We start from the raw sequence: 12,708 nt of genomic DNA, 5'->3' as shown, positions 1-12,708 counted from the left end.
ATTGTCACAGTTTTATTCAATATTAGCCATTACATGTTACATAGATAAGGCACAAATGATACAGCATTACAAGTTTGAAATACAAATGATGTTTACAAGACATTGCAATGAACTTTTAATTGGGGAGGAAATAAAAATACAATGGGGACAAAAGCACATCTGCACATCCGCCGGAATGGTATCTCTTCATATAATAAGACGTATTGTGCAGTAATAAAAGTGTGGCTGTAAACACTCCCTCCTGCAAATGTTTCTAATCAACATCAAGGATGGGTGGGGTTTTCACTATGGGACAGCTTACATTATTACAGCCAGACATTTCAAAAGGCGCCCCTAAAGTCACTAGATTTATGCAACTTATTATCGCTATCATTTAAGAGGTTAAACTCCAAAGCTGCATTAAAAGAATTTGCACATAACATCTCATTTGGACAGGAATGTATTGGCAAGAGTCCAGTTTTATGTGTAGTGCAAGTTCTGGTTAATTTGAGACACTTATTCCATTGATTCTGAAAGAGGGAGAGGAAAGAAGATTGCAAAATGAAACCACTGGCCTATTGGGACCTCAAAAGTATGTAGCCTGCTGGTGTGGTCTGCATGTACAAGATGCGAGTTTAGCCCTTGTAAATGGTGCAAAGCTCTGATATGTCTCCAATATTCACAAGAAGTACCATAATATGTAAAATATAAAAATATACCTATAAAAATATTGTTTAAAAGCCCACATGTCCAATATAATGGTTGTTAGTCTGTAAAAAGCATGCAGGAAATATCAAGGAAAAGGCTGAGTAGTGTATAAGACTGTTGTATTTACAATGGGAGTGTCCCATAGAGGCAGGGATATAGTACTGTATTTGTCTTTCTGTTTAGCGGTTTGAGCGCCAGGTGCTGCAGCGATACAGCTGAAAGTAAAACAGGCTGGCCAAGCAAACCTCCTAGAAAACATATTAAAGAAACAACAGCCATTTTCATAAGGCTGAATTATTAATGATAAAAAAATATAAAATTATAATTTCATATAATGGGGTAAAGCATTTTCAAGTGATATCCATAGTGGTCCAATAAAAACGATAAATACAATATGGTAGGAACCTGTATACATGAAGCAATGGCCATAGTAACAGCAAATAACAAAATAGATTTTTGAGCATGCAATGTTTTACACTGGCATAAAAAAGCACATAGGTTCATGTTGATGGCTCAGTATTTTATTCCACATATCATAAAACTACTACCAGCTCTTGTCTGATCAGCGCATCCCTGAAGCCCAGGATTACTTTCATGTAATTGTTTGTTTCCTTGGGCGTGTTACCACCAGATGCTTAATCCACACTATTCCAATGCTCGGGACATAAGGATCCAGTTGCAGGTCAAACAGGGTTTTTAACTGTACTGGGGCGTGACCAGCAAAGACAATAAACACAAGCGTGGACAAGTGAAAACAACAGGCTCACAAAACAATAGGGTATTTCTATATGGGCTCTGCTCATTACTGCAGTTGGCCCACATCTCACAGTAGGACTGAATCAGGCACATATTCTCATATCTAACACCAGTGACACCTGTCGTGTCCGAGACTCTGTAGTCTTTAGTTAGTGGAGCTATGGCCAGATCTAATCCTCAGGATTAGGTTGCATGAGCGAACACCTCCCTGACCTAAAGCCTGATCCCAATGGACGACACAGACCTCCTTTGAACCACAGGGCCTTTTGGTGTGCTTTCCATCTTGGACACTTAATTATTTAACTACAGGCTGTCCACCTTGTAACCCATGGATGCTCCAAGAGAAAATAATCTTTTGGGGGATCCCAAAACTGGGGTCAGTGTGGTTTAGACTAACAAAAGGCAGAAGTGAGAGTGAATGGAGGAATAGGGACAAAAGCAAAACGACTTGTTTATTGTCATGTTAAAATGGTGTAAAGTTGTTCTGGAGTTGTTTTGTTGACAGTTGATACAGCCCTGAGCCTGATGAGAGAGATGGGACGCATTGGCTCTAGTGGTTTGTCAAGTGGCACATGTTTCACAGGGATCGACTCATAGCATCATATATCATGAGGTAAACGTGCTAAATAAGGGGATACACATGCTGTACATATGGACATAAAGTAGTAGTACAAAGTCACACTCAAATGCCATCTACAAGGGATATCAAATATAAAGGCATATACTTTTTAGATATTTTTAGACTTGATTTTAGTGTTTGCCAGAGTTCATTATTTCAGGGTTCGGGTAGTGTTTTACAAAATCAGGAGTTTGTTGCCACTGGAGAGTGGCAGGGCTATTGCTCTGTAGTGTGGACTTTGGGTCAGTACTGTCCTCTATGAAGCTGTCTCCTCTTTCTTCTCTTCAGCCGCAGGAGCATCTTCTGCTTTTACTGTCTCCTCTTTCACCTCCTCCACCACCTTCGTCACTTCCGTCACCTCAGTGACCTCTCCATTGATCTCCTCTGTCACCACTGTTGTTGTTGTCGTGGTGACCACCACATCAGTGGTCTCTTCTTTGGGGAGCTCTATTTCGGTCTTCACCTCTCCCTCTGCTTCAACCTTGGGAGCCTCTACATTGAGCTCTACAGCAGGAACTGCTGCGGCAAGCTCCTCCCTCACCTCCACTTTAGGCTCAGCCTTGACCTCTGCGTTAGCCTCGGTCTGAGCCACTTGGCCTGTGGCGTTCTGGTTAGACTCCTCTTTGGCAAGTGCGCGCTGTTCGCTCAGGGAGATGGCCAAGTATCCAATCAGCTTCATGTACTCGGGGAAGCCCAGGTTACCATCATGGTTCTCGTCAAGACCGGCAGCCATGTTGTTGATCGCCTCCTTACTGTCTGTATCCTATAGGGCACAATGACAGGAGACATGATGATGAGCTGTAAGTAACTCGAGCTGGACTCTCACCAAGAGCAAATGACCCTCTTATCTGCTCCTCTATTTACATTATAATACACATGTATATCACATTACTTTTCCCATTCACATGCTGTATATACATATCCCAGTATTTGCCAGAGCAGACAGGTTCAGGCAGCTCAGGCTGTCTGCTGAACTCCTTGGCACTTTGTGTAGTGGTTACATAATTAACAACAGCGTGGGAGACACTTTTATAAGAAATGTTTCTAACCGAGAGGATGTTGCTGAGCTGAGTCTTGACGAGGGTCTGAAACTCCTTCTTTCCCAGGCTCTCCTTCCCTTTGCTGGACTTCAGGTAGACATCCACTATGGTTTTAATAGCAGGCTCCATGACTCCTCTGCAGGCAGAGGTCAAAGGTCAAAACAAAGGAACAAATAATGAAACATTCTTTCAATAAACATCACTATTTTATATAAGTAAACAAGAGCTGTGTCAGTTTATGTAGAGGAAGTATTACAGTGTGATTTTAAACTGTGACAGACATCTAGTGGAAAATGCACAAGTTAATCTGCTGTGTGGAGCTGAAGGAGACAGTGACGTGAAGAGGCTGAGAGCAAGTCTGATTGAGATACAAGCTCATGACAAAGGCCGCTCTGATCTTTGATAGGTCACCCGATCTCCTCAAGCTGCCAGCAGAACCCGTGTTAGGTTTCCTGAGGGATTACCTAGTACATGTCTGTGGCTGCCTCTTCCCTGCCACCGGTCCCACCCCTGCGCCCATGTAAAGTATATGTATGTATGATGATACACTGGCATGAACTAGACTGGCCAATGCCTGTCGTCATGCTTTATTTTTGTCTTCTCACTCATTAACTCTAATCTCATTGTTTCACATGTAATTACAGTTTAGCCCATTGGCCACCTGTTCGAAGCTTGTATTACACAATAGGGTATTTCTACAAATTCAAAGTCCCCTGGGTGTCTAATTATCATGAAATGCATTATAAAAATACCCAAACATATCACTTACAAATTACAGAATCTCATTTAAAATATAATTAATGGCTCAACTCTAACTAAATGTATTTATTGATTTGCAATCTATGCAGACTTGGGAAGACTGTATGTATGTATCACAGACAACAAGCAGTCTTGCATTTTAATTTGATCTTCCTTTAGAAGACTACCTGCATTATATTATATGTGACTAGATTACCATTATAATACATTTTGTGATTAAAGGCTAACTCTAGTCTGTAAGTTAAAGCCCACAATTTAACAGCATGTCCCTTAATACTACAAATGCCAGCTATTCCATTCAGTTGCCCACCCACTCCTTTTGAGACAGAGAGATGATTGAACGACGCAGCGTAGATTATGATCAATGCATAGCAAAGACGCTACAAGTGTAAAACGTGCAGTAGGTGACACATCTTGGCAGGAATTCCATTCATTGCTGTCTGCGAAGATCACTTAGACAGGAATTTACAGGCCAACAATTCCAAGCTGGTAGTTTGGCCCGGAGCAGAAGGCTGAGAGGAGGGGGCTACATGTTTTAAAGGACTGTAATAGTCTGTCATCTTAGTTATTAAAATACTACTGTGCAAATAACACAGACTATGACAGTCTCAACCCGGTGACAACAGACAGCTTGACCAGACAGGATGTAGAGTGCTTTTAAACGCACCAGTAACCAGCCGCAGTATGTGCGTGTGTCTATTGTTCTGTCTACAATAATTATTCTCTAATTTACTAAAAGTGCATGTCACAGTTAACTACCCACCAGGGAGCAAACGCAATTTCTCTGTGAGCATATGTGACCAATTAGGACGTGTTCCTGTTAGCGTCATTACGAGATACAGAAGGGTGTGACGAAGGACAGTGCTATTAAAATCTACTATTTCACACTGACCTACTGATCCCATACTGTAGACTTTTCATGCCCTGTACTATGTCATGCCCTCTACTATGAAGTTTGCCTAGACAAGAAAAATAAATCTAACTTTACCCAGATAGATAAATTAAGTTAAGTTATATTATCAAGATTAGTTAATTCCGATAACTAGAGCCACAGATTGCATGTGACTGTTTAATAGTTTAAAGTAAATATACCTGAAAAGTAAATATGAAGAGCGGTATATGACTTAAACAGACTTGTTGACAAGTTAGATTTTATGTTAATGATTTTATGTTAAATGCTAGTTAAAGAGCCTAGTTTTGGGGCATCCATGAATGTTTAGTAAAGTAAGCTTAATTGAAAGACCCTTCTTCTTCTTCTTACAATTTAAATAGTAAAGGAGCTTTTAAAATGATCTATGCATTGCTGTGTTACATAAATCGTTTGCATTGCCAAGTGCGTCTATCTCTTAGTAATGACTTATTTTAAAACAGATTTAAAACATAAACTAAGGATTTTATTAAATTAATCATACTAACTTGTCATCATGGGTTGGGGCTTGGCCTGCAATTTTTAGGCCCAGGCTTGAATAGAATAAGTAACCATGACAACAAAATTTGCTCATAAATCTTCTGAAATAATGAATCTTGCTTTTGTTAAAATGCATGGAGCAAATTAAACGGAATAGAGCAGTTAATAGGCGAGTATAAGAACCTAGAGGACTTCAGCCTCTAGTAGCGACACCCTTCTAAACCAAACTCCAGCACTTCACACTGGGTGCTGTCAGTGTCCAAAACATATTGTTCTATTCTTAGACGCTATTCTTGTCTATTCTCACATATATTATTTACGTCCAGACCGGTCTTGAGGTGTTTCTTGGATTTCAAACACTTGGTACAATTTCGACAAATGAACCCAGGTCTACACCCACGTCAGAGCCGCATCTCGTCCCATGGGGAACACAAACTAATCCGAGTTATTTGTCTTAAAAGCCCCCTTAAAACCTGCGCAAATAATTAAATTTACAGGCCCAGGCTACTACCGTGGGTCTCCCGTTTCTCCTCACAGAGCCCAAAGGAGATTGAGTGTAGCGTTTCCAAATAGGCGAATGCGATACGGTATGTGCGCAGAGTAATGACAATACTACCGCTCGTGTGCCATCAAATATTAACAGAGGAACAAGTTAGGTTGTGGCTGTAAATTGCGGTACGCAGACGGACACTGGCTGCCTTTCATGCCAGTGCGCTTGGCTTCGGTTTGGCCATAACACACGGGTCTGAGCGCGGCTGTCAACACGCCTTCAGTTTCGCCAATACTCAACACCAAATGAGCCAAACATTCTCTGTGAAGGCATCCCATTGCAGCATATGTTACCAAATGGACCCAAATAGCGTATAAGTGGCGGTAAATTGCGCACAAAATTCTGATTTAACACTTAAGCTGCATCCCAATAACACAACCATTATTTGATGCTACCTGGCGCTCTGCTTGCACAGCACTTCAATTTTTGATAGGCTATTTTCAGTTGATAGGCAACTTGACAGCTGATCTACATCAAAATATCAGATATCCTTCCAACAGAGGAGTAACAGAGACGAGGTGAAATGTCATCTAGCGCTGCTTAAACCCAACAAACCCGCACATATAAAACAAAAAGACAAGTTTGTACAGTTTAAAAGCCACAATGATGTCTGCGTAAAAGTAGAGCGGGCTGCAGTCAATGAATCCGACAGGGGATGGCTCTTGACTCTAACGAAACGTGGCAAAAGCAGCACCAAATGCAGTGCTTAAACAGCGAGAAAAACTTCATAAACTCCCCTCAAAAACAAACTTTGAACTCACCGTTTAGCGTCTGCGGGACTGCGAAGTGAACTAACGCGCGTAATAGTCAGATAGTGCACCGATCCCCGCCTTTCTACGCCGCTTTGAGTCGCAGAGAACTTGCCAAACTAGTAGGACTGCAGAATCTCTTCCGCGATTCCGTGATTTTTTTTTCTTTCCTAAAAGTTTCCCCCTGACAAGTCAAAAGGGCGTGTACCTGGGAGAGGGAGAGAGAGGGAGGAAGATCTGGGAATGTGATCGACTACGGTGGTGTAGTAGTGCGTTAGAATGGAATAAAACCGAAGAGAATTGATTTATGTTTACATTCTCTTTTGTGTTTTGTCCAGATGTTTCACGTCACATTTGGGTTGCAGAGTTTTTAGACTAAACACAGCTCGTGCCTCGGAGCAGTTTGGCGCTGCCGGGACGAGGGGACAGCGAGGGCAGGGCGGTGGGATTAGGCTACTCCATCTGAGGGTTTAAATTATGCAGGTTTTCAACTTCAACTCAAATCAAAGTTAGAAAGAGACTGAAAATATGTCCCGCTTACCACATCTGTATGGCACATGTCCCAGATGTGTGTTAGAAGTCTTAAAGCTGCGTTGCATCACCGAAAGTTACACACACAAACTGTCAGACAGAAAAAGGCACGCCGTTTCTTATTGCAGCTGCGCAGAATGAATATTTGGCAAATAGTTGAGGGAAAGTTTCATAGTAGATAAGGATAATAAGAAGCAAACATTCTGATGGAAGTCATGGGAGGCTGAAAGAGTCACAACAGCTATGGGCTTTAGGTGGGATCGTCTAATGGCGTGATTTTAAAGGTGGGCTATGTAACTTTTGTAACTTTCCATCACCTGCTTGTTTCTGTGGATATGTCATTACACTGCCTGGAATGTTCCACAGTATGGCTAAAATATATCCACCTTATATTTATTCAATTACAGGTGGTTTTATAGCTCGAAAATACTACACTAACAGGCAAAAACAGGCATTCTGACTGTGAGCAGGATGCTTCTCCACAGATCTTAATAATGATAATTATGATAATTTGGTCTCCACGAAGATAGATGAAGGTGGTTTAATACCATACTGTTAAATATTCCACACATAGCAGTAATGCTTAAGAAAAGCATTTATTTGACGGACCCTCCACCTGAAAAGTTACACAATGCACCTTTAACATTAGGATTCTTTCAGTATACTGGATTAAAACGAGACAAGAGAAAACTTATTTTTCTTCTTTGCAAAAATAGTACTTAATCTCCGAAGCAGACCTGCAAGATCAAATCAAATATGTATATGAGCTGCTCTGCCGACTACAGATGGGCTATAGAAACATTATTCATTCAAAATTGTTGTTAGTTGTTTTTTTTTGTTTTTGTTTTTTTTAAAGCTGTTATTATTTTATATTATGCTTGTTCTGGATTCAGTGTTTAAGCAAAACTATTGTTAAACATTTATTTTAATAAGAAAAGGTTTAACGTTATATCTCGAAAGAAGAGAAAACATGCAGATGTTGTTGAAATCTTTCAGTAAATATTTAGTTTGGCCCAGTTTTTGAATTTAAGTTTGTCACCTCTGCACTATGGGATTTTCCACTTTCGTCTCCATGGATATGTTATTGCTGTAACTGGGATGCTCCACAGTATAACAGTAAACTTGTCTATCTTGCTTTCATTACATTACGTAATATGTTACATGTGTTTGTATTGCAAAACAGACACCTTGAATAACATGCATTCTTATGTTGAGCAGGGTCGCCTCTCCACTGATCTGACCTGCAATTTGGCTCAGCGTCACCTGTTGGTTAATTTAATGCCATAGTTTGGAACATTCCAGACAAAGCAACAACTCAGTGAAGACAAACAGACAACAGACTCTACATCAGCAATGGGTAGTAAAGGTGCATTGTGTAACTTTTCTGCTGGAGAGTCAGTCAAATGCTTTTCACCATGGAGATGTTATTGCTTTGTCTGGAATGTTTTACAGTATGGCATTAAACCTTTCCATCTTCACAGACACCAAACCAGACCAAGTTGAGGAGACCAAGGTTGGATTAGGCGTCCATTACTGAGGACATGTTACAAAGTTATAAATAAAAATAAAATTAACAAACTCTAAATGCTAAAGTGTAGATAGAAAAATCACCCAAAAATATATAATGCAATACACTTTTTTTCTTCGGGTTCCAGGAGGTTAAGGAGACACACCAATCATCATGTAACTTTACAATCAATTTTGTAAAGTTACCAGTTATACCTCATATTTCTTTGTAATGTTAAACTTTGTGCAAACTCTATCACTTGTCCCAAACACACTTGGTGACTTATTAAAGGTTAAAGCACAACAATCATTGGAGTCAAATATTACTGTATCTCTATCAGATCTGTACACATATTACTCATACACCATTACTCCAGTGATTAATTACTCAGTACGGTGCCCAGCCAACACTCCGTCTGCTGACTCACCCACTCACTTTGCCCCGCCCACTTTGGCACCAGTAAATGTGCCACCACAATACAAAGGTCAAATTAACTAAACTGTTGAAGCGTTGGTGTACTATGCAACATTTCTGGTCTATACTCTGTACTTTCTTGTCTCCATGGAGATGTGGAGGTTTTTGCCAGAAATGCTCCACAGTATGGCATTAAGCATATCAACTGTTTCCATAGTTACAAGCAAGATACAGGTGGAGGGCGACTTCACTCACAGTAAGAATACATGTTTGCAGAATGCAGTAATTTTGTGTAATATAGAGTAAGTGCTAAATAAATATGCTTAATGCCATACTGTGGAACATTTCAGGCAACACAAGAGCATCTCCATGGACACAAGCAGATGGTAAAAAGTAAAAAAGCAATGCACTCACAACAGCTTTATTTTTCAGACAAATTCCCAGGGCTGGGCTGCACAACTCTGTCTAGACTGAAGAATTACGCCTAGTGAATGAAACACCCCAAAGTAAAGTAAAGTAAAGTAAATGAATGACAAAATTATCCCTGAGACACCTGTATTTCTGAGTTCACTGCTTCTGGCTTGTAATTGCATCAGCACTATTTCACGCCTGGTTGGACATCTTTGAACAGGCATTATGAAGCTCTATGGAACTAGATATGTAGAGGACAATGTAGAGGATGGGATAAGCTTACAAGCCCCTAAATCAAGGATGTAATGTGCCCCTTGTGCTGTGTGGGAGGAGTGACATCTCATATAAAGTGGTGAATGAATGACAATGTGTGAGGAACAATATTGGCTTTATTCCAGATTTCCATAAAATCACCAATGGTTAACTAGTAAAAGGAAATGGGCTAGTCGAGACCTGCTTGCTTACTGGCCAGTCTTCCAATAAGTTGCCAAAACTCGGCAAAAGTCAGTTCCCCGTCGTTGTCCTGATCCAGGGACTTCATCAGCTGGTCTATAGCACCGGGATCAGAGCTGAGCTGTGGGTGTGAAGGGAGAGGAGACCCAATGAGTTATGAATGAGCTGGGGGTGCAACATCAGTGACTGCTAGACTGTCCTGCCACCTATTGGTCAAGAGCGGTAATGGTCATGAGAGGAAGATGAGTGCTAGGTTGGATATTGGTCAGTTATAAAGTTATCTGTTATAAAGATAAAGTCTATGAATAGTCATTGTATTATGTTCAAAATCCAAAATAGCCAATATGAGCCCAGAGGAACTGCCATGTTTATCAAAAAAGAAAATCAGAACATGAAATTTTGTCTATCTGTTAAAGGAGTGGAGCTCTGAAACAAGTTTACAAGTTTACCTAAAATTGTGCACCACTTTCTTCCAATTTATAAAGAAGTTTAAATGTTTAACTCTGGGCAGATACATGAATTATGATCCTTAGATGGGCTGTGTAGTACTTTGATGTACTGTTAATGATTTGTTGCTCTTGCTGTATTTATGAAGATGAACTGGTGTCAAGATGACGCTCTGATAAAAGAATAAAGGGTAAAGGCATAATAAGCTCAAGTTTCAGCCTAAATTTTTTTGGTGTGTGTATGTTAAATATTAAATAATGTCTGTGAAATAATGTCAGAATATACCTGTAACCCAAATCAATCAATCAGTCAAATCAGTAGTCATTCCCAACAATCTAGCATTTCTCAAAGTGTAGTGCAATTCAAGTAATCAAAATTTAACTTGCAGTCAGTTTGTGTGCACTACCCTGTTATAATACAATGTTATAACACTATAAAAAAGTGAGAAAAAAGAATCCTGTCACCTGGTCTTCTGTTAAAATACAATGAACAAACAGAAGAAAAAACGTATGTAGCTGTGTTGATTTTGAAGTAGCTCTAGGCTGTTTACTGTGGGATTCTATCGGTCACTTCAAAAGGAGCCAGAGTCCACATTTAGTAGACAAATATTACTTGTACTTTGCTGACGCTATTGTTTTGTTATGTTATGTTTGATGTCAGCAAAACTACTAATACAATGCGACTCATGGAAACGTCAAAGGGCCCATATAACATTATTTTTTGTTGTGTCTTGTTTCATTCACACATGTTTAACACACAAACCCTGCATATTTAGACCGAGTTCATTTCTCAAACTTTTTTTTTTGCACATGTAGAAACACATTTTATTTGAGATATTTGAATATTAATAAAAAAGAGAAAAAACCTTCAATCTGTATGGTAAGTCTAGTAATAATTTTTAAGTGCCTGGAATCTGAAGTAGGCTTTTGAATGAGTTATTTTTTAAAGAGTGAACCCAATTTTAGAGAACAAACATTGAACTGTTTGATTAAACTGGAGTAAAACATGACCAATAGCAATGACATGCCATTTTAAGAGTCAGTATTGTCATTATTTAATTATTTTGACTCTGGAGTTTTCCTTCTCTCAAATTGAAAACACTCTGTTCCACCTTTCGATGTCATATGGTAATATAGGAAGTGCTCCATTGTGTTTTTAAACTCCATACACCTTCACTAGAATTATTTGGATGATTTCAACTCTGGATGTGCCAATCTCTCCTGAACTAAAGGTAAATGCAGCTGTTAACTTGAAAACTACTGCTTCATGACATCACAAGGTGGAAGAGAGCATTTTTGAGGTTTTGGAGACGTAGACAGTAATTAAATAATAAAGAGTTACAAAAACATGAGAATGAAACAAAACACAACTCCAGGTATGTTTTTGAGGAGGTAAGAACTAACTAACATGGCTTAAAGATCACAAGAATCAGTTTTGTCACATATAAGACCTTCATTCATAGAAGTATAAAACTTTACAGTACCTTAACAAAGTTTGGGAGTTGAGAGCTGACCAGGTTTTGAAACTCGTCTTTGCTCAGAGTACTAGCTGACCCATCCTTTCCAGCATAATTCTTGAACTGGGACACCACAGTAGAGATAGCAGCTTCCATGGTGGATGTGAGTAAAATACTATGTTCTGAAAATAGAATAGACATTAATTAGAGAATCATTTTACACATAATAAACCATTACCTGAGATCTCACCTGTGAATGCAGCCTTTGTCTGTCTAGCCTCACAGTCATGAGCCTATTGGTTTTATAGACTTAATTTGCAGCATCAGTGGAAAATGCATTTCTCCTTCAAATGAACCTTCTCTGATTACTAATAAAGATAAACATCTCAAACTTAAACACAATTCAGACCAGTAATGAGCAAACTGTCCTTCAAATGTGCAGCACCAAAAACAGGAAGAGCACAGTCAAGCTGGTGCACCCAAAATGTTGAACATACAAAGGCTGACTATTGAAGATCAGCCAGAATCATCTAATCAAGACCACGAGATGCAGCGACCTGATTACTGATGGCCTGTCAAATTAAAAGATTTGAAGAATTTACATACATGATATAGGTGTAAAAATGCCAGATTGTAGAGTATTTTCTGTAGAGCAGATTTTAGAGATTGTAGTCACAGTCATTCAACAGCGTACTTTAAACACAGAAAGAAAGGTGTGAAGCATCTTGCTGAAAGACACAGCAAGAGCGTGCACTAGACTCACTGGGTGAAGTGTCATGCCTAAGGACACCACAGCAGTTATAGCCACACTTTAGCATTCCCAGTGGTGTCCCAACCAAGTACTGACCAGACCCAACCATCCTTAGCTACTGAGATCAGGCTTTCTCTATGTGGTATAAACTTGCAGAATTGTTGTTGTTC

At 39.6% G+C, this 12,708-nt stretch overlaps 2 protein-coding genes across 2 annotated transcripts; both read right to left on the bottom strand.

Moving 5' to 3' along the window:
* Nucleotide 1: 1 nt before the first annotated feature.
* On the bottom strand, nucleotides 2-6,722 carry s100u (S100 calcium binding protein U). Its single transcript, XM_020932786.2, has 3 exons — nucleotides 6,581-6,722; nucleotides 3,112-3,238; nucleotides 2-2,825 (listed from the first exon to the last, which is right to left on the bottom strand). The coding sequence occupies exons 2-3, from the start codon at nucleotides 3,229-3,231 to the stop codon at nucleotides 2,319-2,321; spliced, it is 627 nt and encodes a 208-aa protein (XP_020788445.2). The 5' UTR covers nucleotides 3,232-3,238; nucleotides 6,581-6,722; the 3' UTR covers nucleotides 2-2,318.
* A 3,080-nt stretch (nucleotides 6,723-9,802) lies between these two features.
* On the bottom strand, nucleotides 9,803-12,066 carry s100a11 (S100 calcium binding protein A11). Its single transcript, XM_020932862.2, has 3 exons — nucleotides 12,038-12,066; nucleotides 11,815-11,969; nucleotides 9,803-10,005 (listed from the first exon to the last, which is right to left on the bottom strand). Exons 2-3 carry the CDS (start codon nucleotides 11,941-11,943, stop codon nucleotides 9,874-9,876), a joined length of 261 nt encoding a protein of 86 aa, XP_020788521.1. The 5' UTR covers nucleotides 11,944-11,969; nucleotides 12,038-12,066; the 3' UTR covers nucleotides 9,803-9,873.
* Nucleotides 12,067-12,708: the final 642 nt, after the last annotated feature.

Source organism: Boleophthalmus pectinirostris, unplaced genomic scaffold (assembly GCF_026225935.1).
Source record: "Boleophthalmus pectinirostris isolate CB_2022bp ecotype Guang Dong unplaced genomic scaffold, ASM2622593v1 HiC_scaffold_21, whole genome shotgun sequence".
In the NCBI taxonomy this organism is placed as follows: domain Eukaryota; kingdom Metazoa; phylum Chordata; class Actinopteri; order Gobiiformes; family Gobiidae; genus Boleophthalmus; species Boleophthalmus pectinirostris.
Note: the sequence above shows the minus strand (reverse complement) of the source record. Positions and strands in the feature narration are given on the sequence as shown.